Raw genomic sequence first — 14,928 nt, forward strand, 5'->3', positions numbered from 1 at the left:
CAGCTCTCTCCACAGTTTACAATGTACAAGACTCAGATTTTCTATAGCAGGAGTGAAAAATTAAATCAAAATATTGTGATAAAACATTGGGTTACCTCCCAGAAGCTATCACTAGAAACTTCTACTCCAACAGAATCATCGTACGAGCCAGACATTTCTATGTATGCAGAGCTCGTTAGTACTCAGAGCTTAAACACCTTCACGATCTGTAAAGAGATACAAAAAAAATTTATTAGCATTTTTAATGAATAACAGTTATCAAAAGATAAATGAAGTTAGGTAGCATGCTTCAATTATTTTACATCTAGAGGCACCGAATGAAAAACATATGGCATGTAAATAAGTACGTTTCACAACGGAACACTATTCTACCACACAAAGTTCTTTACTCCTATCATGACATTTGCTGTCCTGAAAACATTCAGTCCCTCTGCCTATATCAAATTTCACTGAATTCTTGAACTTATTTGATCATAAAATTTCCTATTACGACCAAAAGAAAAGATTGAGCAGCATGACACTTACTCAGTAAGTATTCAATTTCAAAGCATTCCAGAAGAGACAATCAACTGACCTTTGCTACTCATACAATAACCTGCATTGCTTCCTATTCCTTTTTCACTGGAACACTATATTCTACAATGAAACCCACCAGAAATATTTAAATCAACAAGTGCTTCTGGCCTTAAAGAAAAATAAAAAAGTTTTCAGAAGGAAAAAGTTTTATTTCTGTAAGAATTTTAAATTCAAATAATCTACTTAAAAGCTAAAAAGGCTTTCACAAATGCAAAATATGCTTCTTCAGTAACAATGTAAAGCAAAAACGTGAAGAGCATTGCAGCTACGCAAGTAAAAGGCAGGAGACAAGACCAGCCTCCTTCCCAAAAGTTTTAGTACAGTTTATGATACCGAGACAGCCCCAGTTATCTTGCCCTGTGAGATCTGTGACTAGATCTCTTACTAGGATAGTAACTACCTGAGCTACTTGTTATTTCCTTGTCACCACTCTTGTGCATTTTAAAACAGATAATAGATTCTAAATTATAGTATGATGCACTTATCTACTATTCTACATGTACCAAGTAAAAAGTTACAGCTCCATGACAGCTGTTGTCCTTGAAGCTAACAATTACTTCGCCTAGAAGTTGAAGCTCTCGCATCTAGTTTTACTGTATTTCATTTGTGACACATTACAATACTATTTCACTGGGGGGTTTTACCAAAACAAACAAGAAAGGAAAAAAAAATTAACTCCAAATTTTGATCTTTATTGGAAGTTAGTACTTACACAATTCAGGTATTCTCACTTTACACAGACACAGCTGCATGGAAGAAAAACATGACCTATCCTCATCGAAGGAGATGACTTTATAAAGCACTGTGTATAAAAAAAAAAATGGTGTTACCCTAACCTAACATTGAAGATAAGTATCAAAAACAGTACTGAGGCAAAAATTCAGGCATTTACATCCACAAATGCAGTTTGTGGGGTGGAGACCAAGAGGCAGGAAAGGAAGGAAACAGCTCCATGCCACAACACACACATGCAAACCCTCTGCTTAATCTCTACAGATACTTCATCAAATTCTCCTGTTTAGATTTCTCCCATCAAGTTTGCCTACAACTACTGCCAGGGCTACATATGGGTAAACAGATTTTACCCCCTGGAGCTGGGATGCATACCTTTAGCAGTAGATTAATACTTTTAGCATTAGACTATAAGGTGAAGCTTCCTCTCTCTTTTACCCTGTGAATCTTGCTTCCCCTAATGAAACAGGGCCACTTCAAAATGAAGAGTAGAAAATGCCTATAAACCTGGCCCACCTTGTGACCTGGTGGTTATAACACGCTGCTGAGAGAAATGGAACGGAAAGCCTCCAAGGCCAAGGAGAATTCAACACTAATTCGCATTTCTTAGATACCCTGAAAATAACTGTGCCATAAGGGCAGGCACACACTACTTGTTTGTAACAAAAATTAGCTGCTGAAACAACAGTTGTTTGGATAGTTCCAGCACAAACAGAACACAGAAAAGCTCTGACTGGGAAGACAAGCTGTTTCTCCCAATTTTTCAACCAACTCATTTCCACAGTCATAATCACAGAAAGCTTAAATAACCTTAACACTGAATACAGAACTGAAAACTACACAGGAACAAATTGTTAAATTTTTATTTTTAAAAGATAGACAAAAATACAGGAAGGGTTCTGCAAAATGGCAACAACTAAACAGGAAGATATATTGAGATAGGATGATATATTGAGATGAAGTATTTTTACATGTAGTGTAACAACGTTCAACTTATTATGTTGTTATTAATTACCAAAAGCCCACTTTTCCACCTGTACTTTTAATGAACTAAGAGGGAAAAGTGCATTATAACACTATAAATTATCAGTTTCTTAGCAGCACACCTTTACATGGAATGTGTTCCTTCCAGATGAATTTTGGCCTTTGCATTTCTTACAATACATCAAGGTAAGGAAAGATCGCAATTGTAAGTGATTATACCTTCTGACAGCCTTTCTTAGATAGCCATAAGCAGCACAAGGAGGAAACAAAAGTGCAATAAAGTTGCAACTAGTTGGATAAACTCGAAAGAATAGTTTGACATTAAGCACCCCTTTCTAAGAGTTTGTTTGAAGTTTTCACAAAACTAGAAGGTTATGCAGTGGTATCCTTAACTATAATTTCTGATACTATTTTACCTGATCAGAGGGAGATCTAGAGTTTAAAGACAACTTGTTAGATCAATAAACATTGCTAGCTAAATTCTGTTAACTGTTTGTGTCCTATCGCCTTTTTCCCATTAAGGCAGCGTTAACGTCCGCATACTCTGAAACCAAGTAAGCGATTGAGGCCAGTGTGTGACCCAAGCATGTCATGCAGAACAAGGGAAGGAACAAGATTCCAGATGTTCTCAGGAAGGTTTATAGTTGTTTTTCTATAGTACACCAAGATCTTTCAACCAAAGTGTTTACTGCTATTTGGAAGAGATCAGGCAGACAACTGTGGAGTTCAGCATCTTAGAAAAATAAACCCTTATGCAAAAGTATAAGCCTAAAGGGAAAGTTTCAACAAGTCACCTGTCCCACCCCATCCAACCACATAACAAGTATTCTTTCCCCTCCAACAACAACAAAAAAAAAAAAGATAGTGAAAGTGTTCTGAAGTAATAATATAGTGTTTGCCTACCTTTAATGAAATAGCCTAATACCAGTGCTGGAAATTTAATCTGAAAAGCTACATAGGAAAATTGGAAAAGCTGAAACAGAGGAACATTTTCGTAAACGAGGGAACAGGTTGTGAAGACTTTTTTAAACTTTTCTTCCTTCTCAACTAAAACTACGTAATATACAGAGCTATCCCTTTTTCCATAAAAGCATGAAAATTATCAACACTCAGGAAATTCTGATGGATTTAAGGTTTTTACATGCCAAATACTATCCTGTGAGAAAGTATGAGCAAGCGTATTTAGGGAAATATTATGAAGTCATAGCAACAACTGGCACAGAAAAACACTATTTGTACAGCACTACTTAAAAATAAACTGAATACTGAGATAGGAACACTAAGTGGTATGACTCATGCTACCCTCATGAAATAGAATTATTACAGCAGTCAGTCCTTTAGCACATTTTTTGTTAGGGTTTGGTTCTTCCATCTTTCAAGTGAATTTGCAGAGGTTTCACAATGAAAGTTCATTGCCCTTTGATTTGCAGGATCTTCCATTTCACTATAAAAAGTAAACCTATGAATAACTAAGGCTGTCAGTATAAAGTCTTGGAAATTCAGATTAAGATGACGGAAGATATGAGTTCTGCTCAGATTCTCCACACATGATCACCTGCATCTCACGAAGTTGTGGGTTCTTTGGTCAGCTAGATTGCAGCAGAACCCATAACTCCACAGGAAAGCATGGTGCACACACCCAGCTCCTGTATTCCCACAAAAGGAAGGAGTACCTACACTGCCTTTTTCTTGTCCCTCAACTACTTGCTGAGCAAGCAGCAGCACAGTACTCTAGCAGTTTCCACCCACCTTCACAATGACTGGTAAACCAGCTCACCAACAGGAAAGACTATTACCAAGCTCACATTAAGATTTTCTTGAGCAGGTACATCAGTTTAGGTTTCTCCCATCCAGCTGCCAGTTTTCATGAAACTGATAAGAAATGTGTATCTTCATCTCTGCTCTTATATAACATTTGTTTGAAATTGGCCAATTGATTCAATAATTATGGAAGCAGGAAGTTAGCAAAGGTAAAGATGTAACGCTAATTTTCCCCAGAAGGCAGATTAAAGACCTTCACTGAATAGAAACCACCTCTGGATCACGCTCTTGGCCAACACAAATGAAATCTCGTAACTTATTTTCTTCCCCTGTGTTAAAGAACTTTGGAATTTCCATTAAAACCCAAAACACCAACATTTTACTAATCATGGGGTTCAAAGGTCTTAAAACAAGTTTTTACACCTGTGTCACCATAGGCACATAAATCACCAAAAGTGAAGTAACACAGAGAAAGCCTTACGAGTTCAGAGCTGTTTGTCATAGGAAGTCCCAGCACACATTAGCTAAGAGAACATACGTAGGCTAAAAATAAACCACAAAGCAGCAGCCTAACTGAAAAAAAAGTAACTATATACTAAATAGTCCATACTGTAATAGCTACAGAAATGGTGCAAACAAGCAAGGCTCAAGTTTCTTGACTTAGTGATTTTTAAGCAATTATTTTAAATTAGGATACATTAATCTTTGACACAAGGAAGCTAACCAATAAGTAAGTAAATGAGACTTTAAAGCTTCCTCTTAGGGAACACTCTAGCAATGCTATATGCTAAAAACCTTGAATTTCTTCTCTACTGCTAGTGTCCTACTGTGTGAAAAGAATTGCTATAAATATCCTGAAGGCTTAACACATGAGGATTTTAGAAAATATTAACTAATAATGAGCAAGCAGACCTTCAGATACTGCACACAAAACCATCTGAATAGAATATGCTGCCTCTGCTCTCAAGAAATTGTTTTTGATGCTGTTATCTTGAAAGCAGTTTACAAAAATCCTTGTTTCATTCATGTGAAAATACTAGATTTTTTTTTTTTTTACTTCCTTTTTCTTCATGAGTCAGGTGGTAGAGATTAGCACAACACACAACAAACAGACTTTTAAGATACTAAAATAATCCAGTGAATTCCAAAGCTTCTCTTAAGGTGTTTTCCAACAGTAAAAGTGAAAAAAAAACTTTAAAAGAAACCCTTCAGTTTATTTCTCCCCCGCCACCAATAACAGATTAATTTGTTTGATGAACTCTTACTGTGAAAGAGGTAGGGCTGTTTGTTGAAAGATAACATTTTAAAATTCTGAATCCCCTTGGAAGATGATGTCTATTTTGATTAGATACTTCACTATAATTCCAAAAGATAGTATTGAAAAAAAAAAAAACAAAAAAACCCAAATAAAATCTAATTAAGGTCTCAGTGCTGCTCACTGAATCCTATGATGAGAAAGCATAGATTCAGAATCCGATATTCCAACACAAAGAATGCGTGCAGATGAAAGATTATTTCAAATACTTGAAACCTGAAGGCAACACCACACAGCCTTGTCCTGCAGACCTGATCAACATTTCTCAAAATGTACAATCCAGACAACAAACAGGAGACGTGACTCCTCGTGCCTTACTTCTAAAACTTCAGTTTCTAGAACAGAAAGAACTGACAGAAGCTCTCAGTGTCAACACAACATAATAGTTATCTGTTCCAATTATTCTCTCATGTACAATAGGCTGCTTTAAAGCAAGGCAAATGGCTCTAGGTGACAAAATGGTCTACAACAGAGAAAATCTCAGAATCATAGAATTACAGAATCCTTCAGCAGTGTCAGACCAGGTTGCTCAGGGCGTTTTACAGTCAGGTCTTGAAAATCTCCAGGGATGGAGACTGCACAACCTCCCTGCGCAACTTATTTCAGTGTATAATGAGATGTAAGATGAGAGACAGAAAAAAAATAAATACATATTTAGAAAATCAAATGATCTCTTCAGCCATTAATATCAGCCTTCTGTTTTCTCCAAGGACTCTACAGAGCCAGCTCAGATAGACAGTCTACCAGCCTATAGAAGAGAAAAACACCTGGTCACATTACCTTTTAAGCTTATTTTTTGAACGAGAGGACTTGTCACTGCTGACCTGACTCAGCAGGATTCTAAGTTTCACGACTAGGGAGTGGAATACTATGTACAAGGACACCACTCAACTTGGATTAGCTGCTCATAAAAATTTTCAGGTATAGTATTTTTCCTTCTTACTCACTGAAGTCTGAGGTTTTGTTCCACACAGAAAAGGACACTTCATTGTACAGAAGCATGTCCCATGCTTTAAGTACAAACTGTTGTGGTTTGCTACCAAGTGTAGCTACCATGAATATGCTATATCTTGTATTCCTTGGTTAAATAAAGTAATTTAGACATTGCTTCCTTTTCCATTCTGCCCAAAGAACTTGCCCTATAGGAGTTCGCAGTTTCCTCAGAGTTGCAATTTACCTTTTTCATAGTGAGAAAAAAGTTACAAAAATTCTTTAGTAATATTGTGAAATCATGTACCAAAACCTGTTAAGAATCACAGCTATTGACACTGCGAAGTCCATAAATGCAAAGTAAATACAAAAATACAAGTAACTTTAATAAAAAAGGTTGTTTTGATTTACACATTCAAGTGACATCAAGGAATTCTAGCCCCTAGGTGCAGGGAACAAATGCATCAGACCACTACTACTACTACTCAGTTCTGTGAACTCTTCTAATTGCAATCAGTAAATATGAACTCAAGTTATTAAAAGAAGTCAGGCATTAGACTTTCAAATGCAGAGTCTCAAATCAACGACTTGGGCGTAATTCTTATTCTTCAATCTATAAAATAGGGAGAATAGCACCCTTTTTCACAGAGATTTAAGGAAATTCCTTAGTCTCTGCCAAGAAAACAACTACAGCAACAAATACCAGAGAAAAGTCCGTAAAAGGAAATTCAGTCACTACTTCCTGAAGAATTCAGCCTGTATGTTAAAATTAGCAGAGCCATACACCAAGTCCTTTTTTTTTTTTTTCAAAGAAGCTGACAGCAATCCATTTGGTGAACCCTATATCCTGAACACTGAAGGAAGGAATCTAGGAAATGTATGCTTACACAGTTTGTAACTGTGTACATTTCCTATTATGTAGGCTCCTCAGACTGTGAGCAATATTTATTCTTATATCTCCTAGTTTGAATGCCTGAGTATTTTGCCACCTAGACATTTTTCAGTTATCAAACCACATAAAATGACATTAAATAGTACAGAAGCTACTAGTTCGTACTAGTCACTCATAACCATAACTAAGAGTAACAAGAGATTCCTTGTACTTCTGTGGCCTGCAGGCAGCAGGAAAAGGAGTGAGAAGTGGCCAGAACCTGGTAGGAACCAGGAGGGAGGGCGTGTAAGCCACCAGGCCAAGAGAGATGCGGTGGGAGCCAAGGAAAGGAGCTGTCTGGCTTCAGTCCAGCCAGAGGACAGCAGAGCTAAGGGGCTTCTGCAGATGTGTGATTGCTTCTTGGTCGTCTTTCCCCCTCCCCATTCTCCAGTCAGCAATCAAAGCTGGTGTTAAATGCCAATTAAATAAACCCTCTGACTTGACACTCCTTGGTTCCCCACAACTTCCTCGCTACTGTATTATACACACCCATATTCGTGTTTGTTAATTGCTATCTGTGTAACACGCAATAGAAAAACACTGACAATAGCATTAATTCACTGCCTAAATATGCAAGCAGTGAACACACATTCAAGCCATAGTTATAGCACACATCAGAAGGGCAGTTAAAGCAGTTTAAATTTCCTTGATATTTACCACATGTGGAAGAAGAAAACCCAACTACAGTGAGAAGACAGTATCTGAAATAAAATTCTCCAGGCACATCAACACCATGTGACTGAAACTTTACAACATACAAATTTCACAATGCATAATATAAGGAATAAGAACAGCTATTTTAGTCATTACATTTTATCAAGCATAGTTTGAATATATTATTAAATAAGCGAAACTTAAAACTACTGGTTAAGCTTGATCACCTTTGAATAAAACACACAGCACAGAAATGCATCTCTGAAGTGAGAGGCAATAACCCAAGCATCATCAAACAGACTCTTAGCCTTGCATTCTGTTTCATATACGTACAAGTTCTCACACTTTAGAGAAGACAGGCCCAAGTTACGAGCCACTGTTTCTGCCTCATTTTATATTCAGAGACAATATAACTGAACCCTTCAAGCCTCTCAGGAAATTATCTTTTAGAAAGGCATACTTTTACTGTAGGCATGAGTAGCAATGGCAGAGTGATGTAGTTGTCAGAGAACTAACTTATCTCCTATCCTTCTTCCCCTTAATTTGTTATTAGACATGCTGGTTTTTTGCAGACTCAAGGCCGAGCTGTCCTTACAAGCTCCTACATGCTGCCAGCATAACCTCCCTCTGCATTTTTCCAGCTAACCAGGAGATGCCTTAAATAGTAAAATACTGACTTTGGGAAAAAATATTTTTTTTTATTCTCTGTCTGACAAGCCACTATGTGTAGGTGTATTATTTTAACCATGTATTTTTTTTTTGTTTTAACCAAAGTTATTAATCACCTTCAGAGGCTTTGCAGATGTTTCTGATTTTAAGTTAAATGGACACTGACCACAAGAAATTATTAATACTGCAAACTACAAGCTTTAAACAGCATAGCTACACCAGCTAAGGACACAGAGTTGATACACAGCTGTGCAGGGAACTTTAAAATATTTGGATATATCTAAAACAAACTTAACATACTCAATTATACTTTTTGCTTAGCTAGAGGTATGAGAGATGATGCAGTAACAAGAATAAACCATGCAAGGTAAAAAAAAAAAAATCCAGTTCTGCAGATAGAAATTGCACTTGCATTTACAACACACTACTCAAAGCTGGATAGCATTGTTAAAATGCTCCTGCTGTACACCAATCAAGTAGATGACCTAGGGCATGCCAACACTGAAAGTTTTTACTTTGAACCTCTTGTACCAATCTGCATAGAAATTACCTCATTGCGAGGTTTTAGTCTTAAAATATCCAAAGCTGATTAAAACTTTCACTATTTAACATGCTTCTGTTGTATTTAATCAAGAAAGTTTGATTTCTTTTTTTTTTAATTGACCACCACTACACAATGTTAAGTGGTTGAATTTGAAGTTGATTCCCATGTAAGTGTTCTGATACAGTTTTTTGAAAGTCAGCAAAGGAAAAATCAATTACAGAGAAGTTTGAGCAATTATGATTCATACCAAGAAAAATGCAAATGGATATCTTCAGCTTTATCCAGGCAGACTTGTGAAGACTAAGTTCAGTGCTCTCAAAATTATTATTTCAGTGACCCAAAAAAAAAAAAAAAAAAGCGTGCACTATTTTCTATTTTCCATTAAAAAGTTTTCAAGTCCAGGAGCCTACCACTCAGCAAAACCTCCAGCTTTGCAAATTTAGTTCCACAAGTGGCTAGGTATTGCAGGAGAGATTTCAAACTATGGACTCAACAGTATAAGCATTTAATAATAATAATAAAGACTTACATTTCCCTAAGCCAAAATTTTACCATGCCAGAATTTCTGAAGTACTGTTTTAGGGTTTTTTTCCTGCATCTCCTCTTCTCTGTAATGATCAATGAAGTTTAGGTTACTGAGTATTAAGCATCATACAAGTTACAGAAAAATGCCTGTAAAGATTATAGGGAGTGCTAAGCAGACGAAAGGAGTAATCTTTCGCCTTTCCAATCTGCTATTGAAGTCATGCTTGTGGCTAAAGAATAGCTCCATGAATTTAAGTGTCATTAAAAGGAAAGTATCTTACTATTGAAAAGTGATTCAATAAGGACATACTTTCGTACATATTCTTAACTAAAAATTATGCATTTCCTTTTACTTACTGGAAGATAGAGTTATTCATTTCAAATACAAGATAATGTCTGAATGCAAAGTGATACTTACTGTGTCCTTAAGTACCTAATACATCTCTTAAATTATTTAGTACACTGCAAGGTACTTTCTCCTACATCACTTTGTTAGGCCTATGCCGAAGGCCAAAACAGAGCCTTCAGCACAGATGAAAATAGAAAAGAGGTGTATTAAGTGGTTATCTAATACAGGAATATTGTTAAATTTCATTACAAGTTTTAAATGATGGAAAGGTTCCATATAATAAGTTTCATCCATGCTATTTTATACTCCTCAAAAATGGAGCCTGTAACATTTTTTAACATCGTCCTGTACTAAGAAAGGAAATGTAAACAAAGAGCTAATCCCTACTACTTCATGAAGAGAAAGGGCATGATAATTCAAGGACATCCAATTTCCTCAACTTTGCTTCTGAATACAGAGGTCTTGGGATTGAGGCCTGTCAGAGCAAGAAATATAATTAGAAGATAAGTTAAATAGACTGCCTACAAGATCTGGAAGTCTCTCTCAAACACCTTCTCAGATAATTTCCTGTCCTTCAGAATCTGCTGTAAAAATCTAGTTCTCACATTTTTAGAGTTCCTTTTAAAAAAGCAGTGTTAGAGAGCATTCTAGCTTTTACAGACTTGAAAATCATGGTGTAAACTCAAACATCAAACATGTACACCGTGTTAGAAAAGTGTGACAAATAGAACAAAATAATTGTACGATTACATGCATACAGCTGCCACAAATTCTCTCAAACATATGAGAAAAATATGTAATTCAAAATGAAGGTTCTATGAAATGTATTGTATTCCTAGTACTTTAAAAAAACTTCAGATACTCGAGATAAACTTTTATGATCTTGCCTAACATTTGAATTTTGAAATGATAATGCTTTAATATTTCTTCTCATATAAAGCAATTCCAGTTTAAACAATTGTTTAAGACTTGATAGTATTAGTATTTACATCCAGAAAGAGACCAAAAGACAACAATAGTTAAGAAGTCAAAAACATGTCTGCTAAAAAGCTATTGAAATGTAACTTTTAAAAACACACCCTCAAGTTCTCAAAGGTTAGATAATACATCATTTTTAAAGTATTCTTCTGTTGTAGACGTCAGCTTTAATTTTGTCTTAAAAAACCCAAACACCAATGCCAAGCTATGACATGCATTTAAATTAACCTGCAAGACAGTCATTAGAGGTTCTGAGCAAATTTATCTAGATCATCTAGCAGTCAAAAGCAGCCTAATTTTCTCCTATAATTTCCCTCAATAGTGTATGTGATGCATATAAGGCATATAAGGCATAAAAGGAACTGTGCAATTAACACGTACTAAACAAATTATTTGTTTGATACAGGATTTGATTTAACCCTTATTTAGCATTTGTTTTTTCGGCTAAAGTATTCAACATAGGCTTCTAAACTCTTGCATTACCATTGCATTTCTAAAACATTCTTAGGATTACGAGAAACTGGAATTCACTGAAGGAATTAGCTGGAGCCAAAGGCACAGCTATTTCATTGAAGATAAACACACCTAAGCTGTTTCTACGCTATGCTCTAAAAATACGTATCTTCAATTTAGAGTAGTTTTGATACACTACACAGAGCTGTATCCGTTTCCTGGATCAATGGCACTTGGCAAATTAATTCTCCCTATTGAAATGATTGTTAGCAACATTTCCTTCAGGATTCTTCTGTAGAAGGCAAAATTAGTAACACATCTGAAGCTGAAATCAAGGTGACCTTGACAAAAGAAAAAAATAGTAACTGCTAGATAAATCACACGAAAAGCCCCAAACCATAAGCATTATGTCTTTACTTCTACAAGTTGTAGAACATATATCTTATCACAAACTCATTGTATATGAATCAGCCAACTGTTAAAGGGGGACAACCGTTCCCCAAATTCTCTCTCCAGATTTTCAGCCTGATTTCTATATTGACTGTTCTTACAAACATAAAAGGAGACATTGCAAATAATGGAATTGTAAAGTACTGTAGTTAGGCAAAAAAAAAAATTTTTAAAAAAGCATCTCAAGATTGTTTAATAAAATCTTCACCTTATTCAGTATAAAATTGTTTTGCAAACTGATCCTGGATTTAATCAATATTTAATTTTTGAAACAAACTTTAGAGGTATGCTGTCCTGTTGAGTACCGATTCTTCTGATAACAAGGGAAAACACAGGAAAAAGTTTCAGATAAAAAGCAAAAATATAGGAAAAAGTACACTTGAATAGTATCCTTCACTGACATTAGGTACAGAATCTAACCATAAAACATTAAAACAAGTAAAATATCCTCCCGTTTCTGTTGATATGCACAAAAGCAAAGCAACATAAAAGAATAATTTCACAGTAGACTTTTCGGTCACAAAATACTTGTGGTTTAGATTTTAAACCCTGCAACATTGTTTTTTATTATAGAAATTTCCCATTCTAAAGACATCATTCTTGAATTTAGATCCAGGAAAGCACTGTAAGGTACCTAGAGCTGTAAGATCTAGGTACTATGCTATCTAGTATAATATTAAAAGTTGTCTCTTTAAGAGCCTCAGCTCTTTCTGAACAAGGAAAAATCCACATTAACATCATCTTCACTGTAGAAAAAAAAGCAGCCCTTCAAAATTGGCTTTGAGTCAATTTTTCCAGTAACCAAAAAGTCTACTGTGAAACCATCTGAAGAACTCAGGACTATTTGGCAATTAAAATAACTTGAAAGATCAAATAGTATTTTTTTTTTTAAATCAGAGGTTTCCGTTATTTACATTTGAGTGACTCAAATGTTAAAGTGCAGGAAAAACTTCAATTTAGTTACAAGTGTTCACCCTTTTCTAATGTTCACCTTGGTGTGTGATTTCACAGGAACTACAAATTCACATGTCCTGTTAAAGTCTCCTAAAATGAAAAAAAAACCCTGAATATTCTGGCATCCGCCCTGAATAAATAAAACTGAGATAAACATATTTTTAGGTTTGTTTCAAAGAAGCAAGAAGGGGGTACAAGATCACATACCTTCAACTCACAAATTACACTTGGTAAGCATTTAGCTAACAAGAAAACTTTGAAGTGCCCAGATACTTAAAAAACAAACAAACAAAAACACAAACCCAACACAAACCCAGCTCTTTAGTTAGTGGAATTAGATAGCTAGTTATACACACTCACAATGAAAACTTACTTAAGCAAATTCTTGAGGGAAATACCTAAAGCATACACATTTAATACTTAGTTTCAGTAGAATTTTACAACAGTGCAAAAATGATAGTCCAGAGGAACAGTACTGATGCATTCTCCAGCAGAGGAAACATGAAACAGCATTTGCAGCTGCACTGACAAAATAGCTGCAGAGAAAAGTGACATATATACAACTATTCTAAAATGGCATATAATTAAGAAGCAAAATAGAACATTATAAGCAGCACTGCTCAGACAACAAAACTATCCAAAGATAAAAGGTGCCATAGTACTTACCTGACCACACAAGTACCACGAAACATGAACACTGCTGTACTTGAAAATAAAAAGCCCCCTAGAAGTACATAAATAAAAAGTAATATAATAACCATTCTAGAAAGAGATGTTCGTATTACACAGCAGACTGTTTGAGCCCAGAACCATCATTTCAAACATGATCAAACACACCCTCTTCCATTCAAACAAATAGATTCATAAAGTAGTTTGGGTTGGAAGGGACCTTTAAAGGTCATCTAGTCCAACCCCCCTGCAAGAAGCAGGGACATCTCCAACTAGATATTGCAAAACTAAATATTGCAAATTATTACATTCACTTGACCAAAAATACTCATAGCAGCTATCACACAGTATAGTAATTTTTTGGTAGGAAAAAGCAACTATTAAAGCAACTATTAGAGTTGTTTGGCAAGTCATTGGACATACTGCTTGCAAAATAGTTACTTTAAAAGATACGCCTTAATTCACTTGCATTTTTTCCAGTTACGGAGTTCAGCAACATAACTGCACAGATATCTGTAATACCTGTACAGTTTCGTCTGACCTCCATTTCTACAAACAGAATTATCTCATTAGAGCGTACACAATTTCCTGTGGGCTGATGAAAACATTGTAGCTCAAGCTAAGGTCATTTCCCGACCCCCCCCCCACACACACACATTGCAGCACTCAAACCAACACAGTTTTCAGTCACACACATTTCTAATGGTTCTGTATAGTCATAAGGTTGAATATTCAGGCTTACTATAACCTTCAGGAAAGACCACAAGTAGCCCATGTTAAAGGAAGGTATTTTTTACTCACACAACTGGCTTCAGTTGAGAACACTGTTTTTAAATACCTCAGTGAAACAAGTAGGCACATTTTGCAGATGTGTCTCTTAGGAAACAGCTGTGTTGTTTCGGTGTTTCATAGTCAAAAGCTGTATTTTTCCATTGCAGGAAATACGAGGCTGTAATATTAATTAATGAAATACTGACATGCATTGAACAGAGGTCTAAACGCTTAAATTAAGGTGAAATAAGCTAGTCTTCCTGAATTTGATGGTTATATTAAGGAGCTACTGTTCTTTATGCCAGGAGAGAACCAATTCAGAGACCTCATTTGAACCAAATCTAGCCCTGAGACTGTCTCTAACAGATCATTTGTTTCCAAAGACTAAAGCAGTGCTAGAAACTCTAAATATTTGTGTTAACAACATGCCAGCATACTCTACCTTCTATTATTCTTAGAGAGATACAGATGATTATGCTTGGCAGAAACTAGTAAGACTGATTGGGGCAGGGGAAGCTAGTTGTACAGGTGGACCCAGACAAACCTGTGGACTTTTCAAGTATTAGTTAATTCCTCTGTCACTTTTTTGAGATGTAAACAAAAATTTTTAAAAAGTAAAATGGGAAATTATGGTTTTCTTACCATGGAGAAAGTAAGAGAAAGCACAAATAAAAAAAGGCCTT

At 35.7% G+C, this 14,928-nt stretch overlaps 1 protein-coding gene across 6 annotated transcripts in view; it reads right to left on the reverse strand.

The window, feature by feature from the left end:
* The window catches only part of PACSIN2 (protein kinase C and casein kinase substrate in neurons 2), a 63,014-nt gene that overhangs the window by 28,142 nt on the left and 19,944 nt on the right, over positions 1-14,928 (reverse strand). For 3 of the 6 annotated variants that reach the window (XM_086757427.1, XM_086757421.1, XM_086757398.1), the window contains exons 2-4: positions 3,196-3,265; positions 1,289-1,378; positions 96-206 (exon numbers count right to left, since the gene is read on the reverse strand). The exons of 1 other annotated variant lie outside the window; for it this stretch is intronic. In XM_086757427.1, coding sequence (XP_086613553.1) covers positions 96-155 — 60 coding nt within the window. In that variant the 5' untranslated portion in view covers positions 156-206; positions 1,289-1,378; positions 3,196-3,265. The remainder of the gene's footprint in view (positions 1-95; positions 207-1,288; positions 1,379-3,195; positions 3,266-14,928) is intronic. 2 more of the 6 variants (XM_086757405.1, XM_086757413.1) reach the window with 2 other exon arrangements.

Source organism: Chlamydotis macqueenii, chromosome 1 (genome assembly GCF_036417535.1).
Source record: "Chlamydotis macqueenii isolate bChlMac1 chromosome 1, bChlMac1.mat, whole genome shotgun sequence".
Classification (NCBI taxonomy): domain Eukaryota; kingdom Metazoa; phylum Chordata; class Aves; order Otidiformes; family Otididae; genus Chlamydotis; species Chlamydotis macqueenii.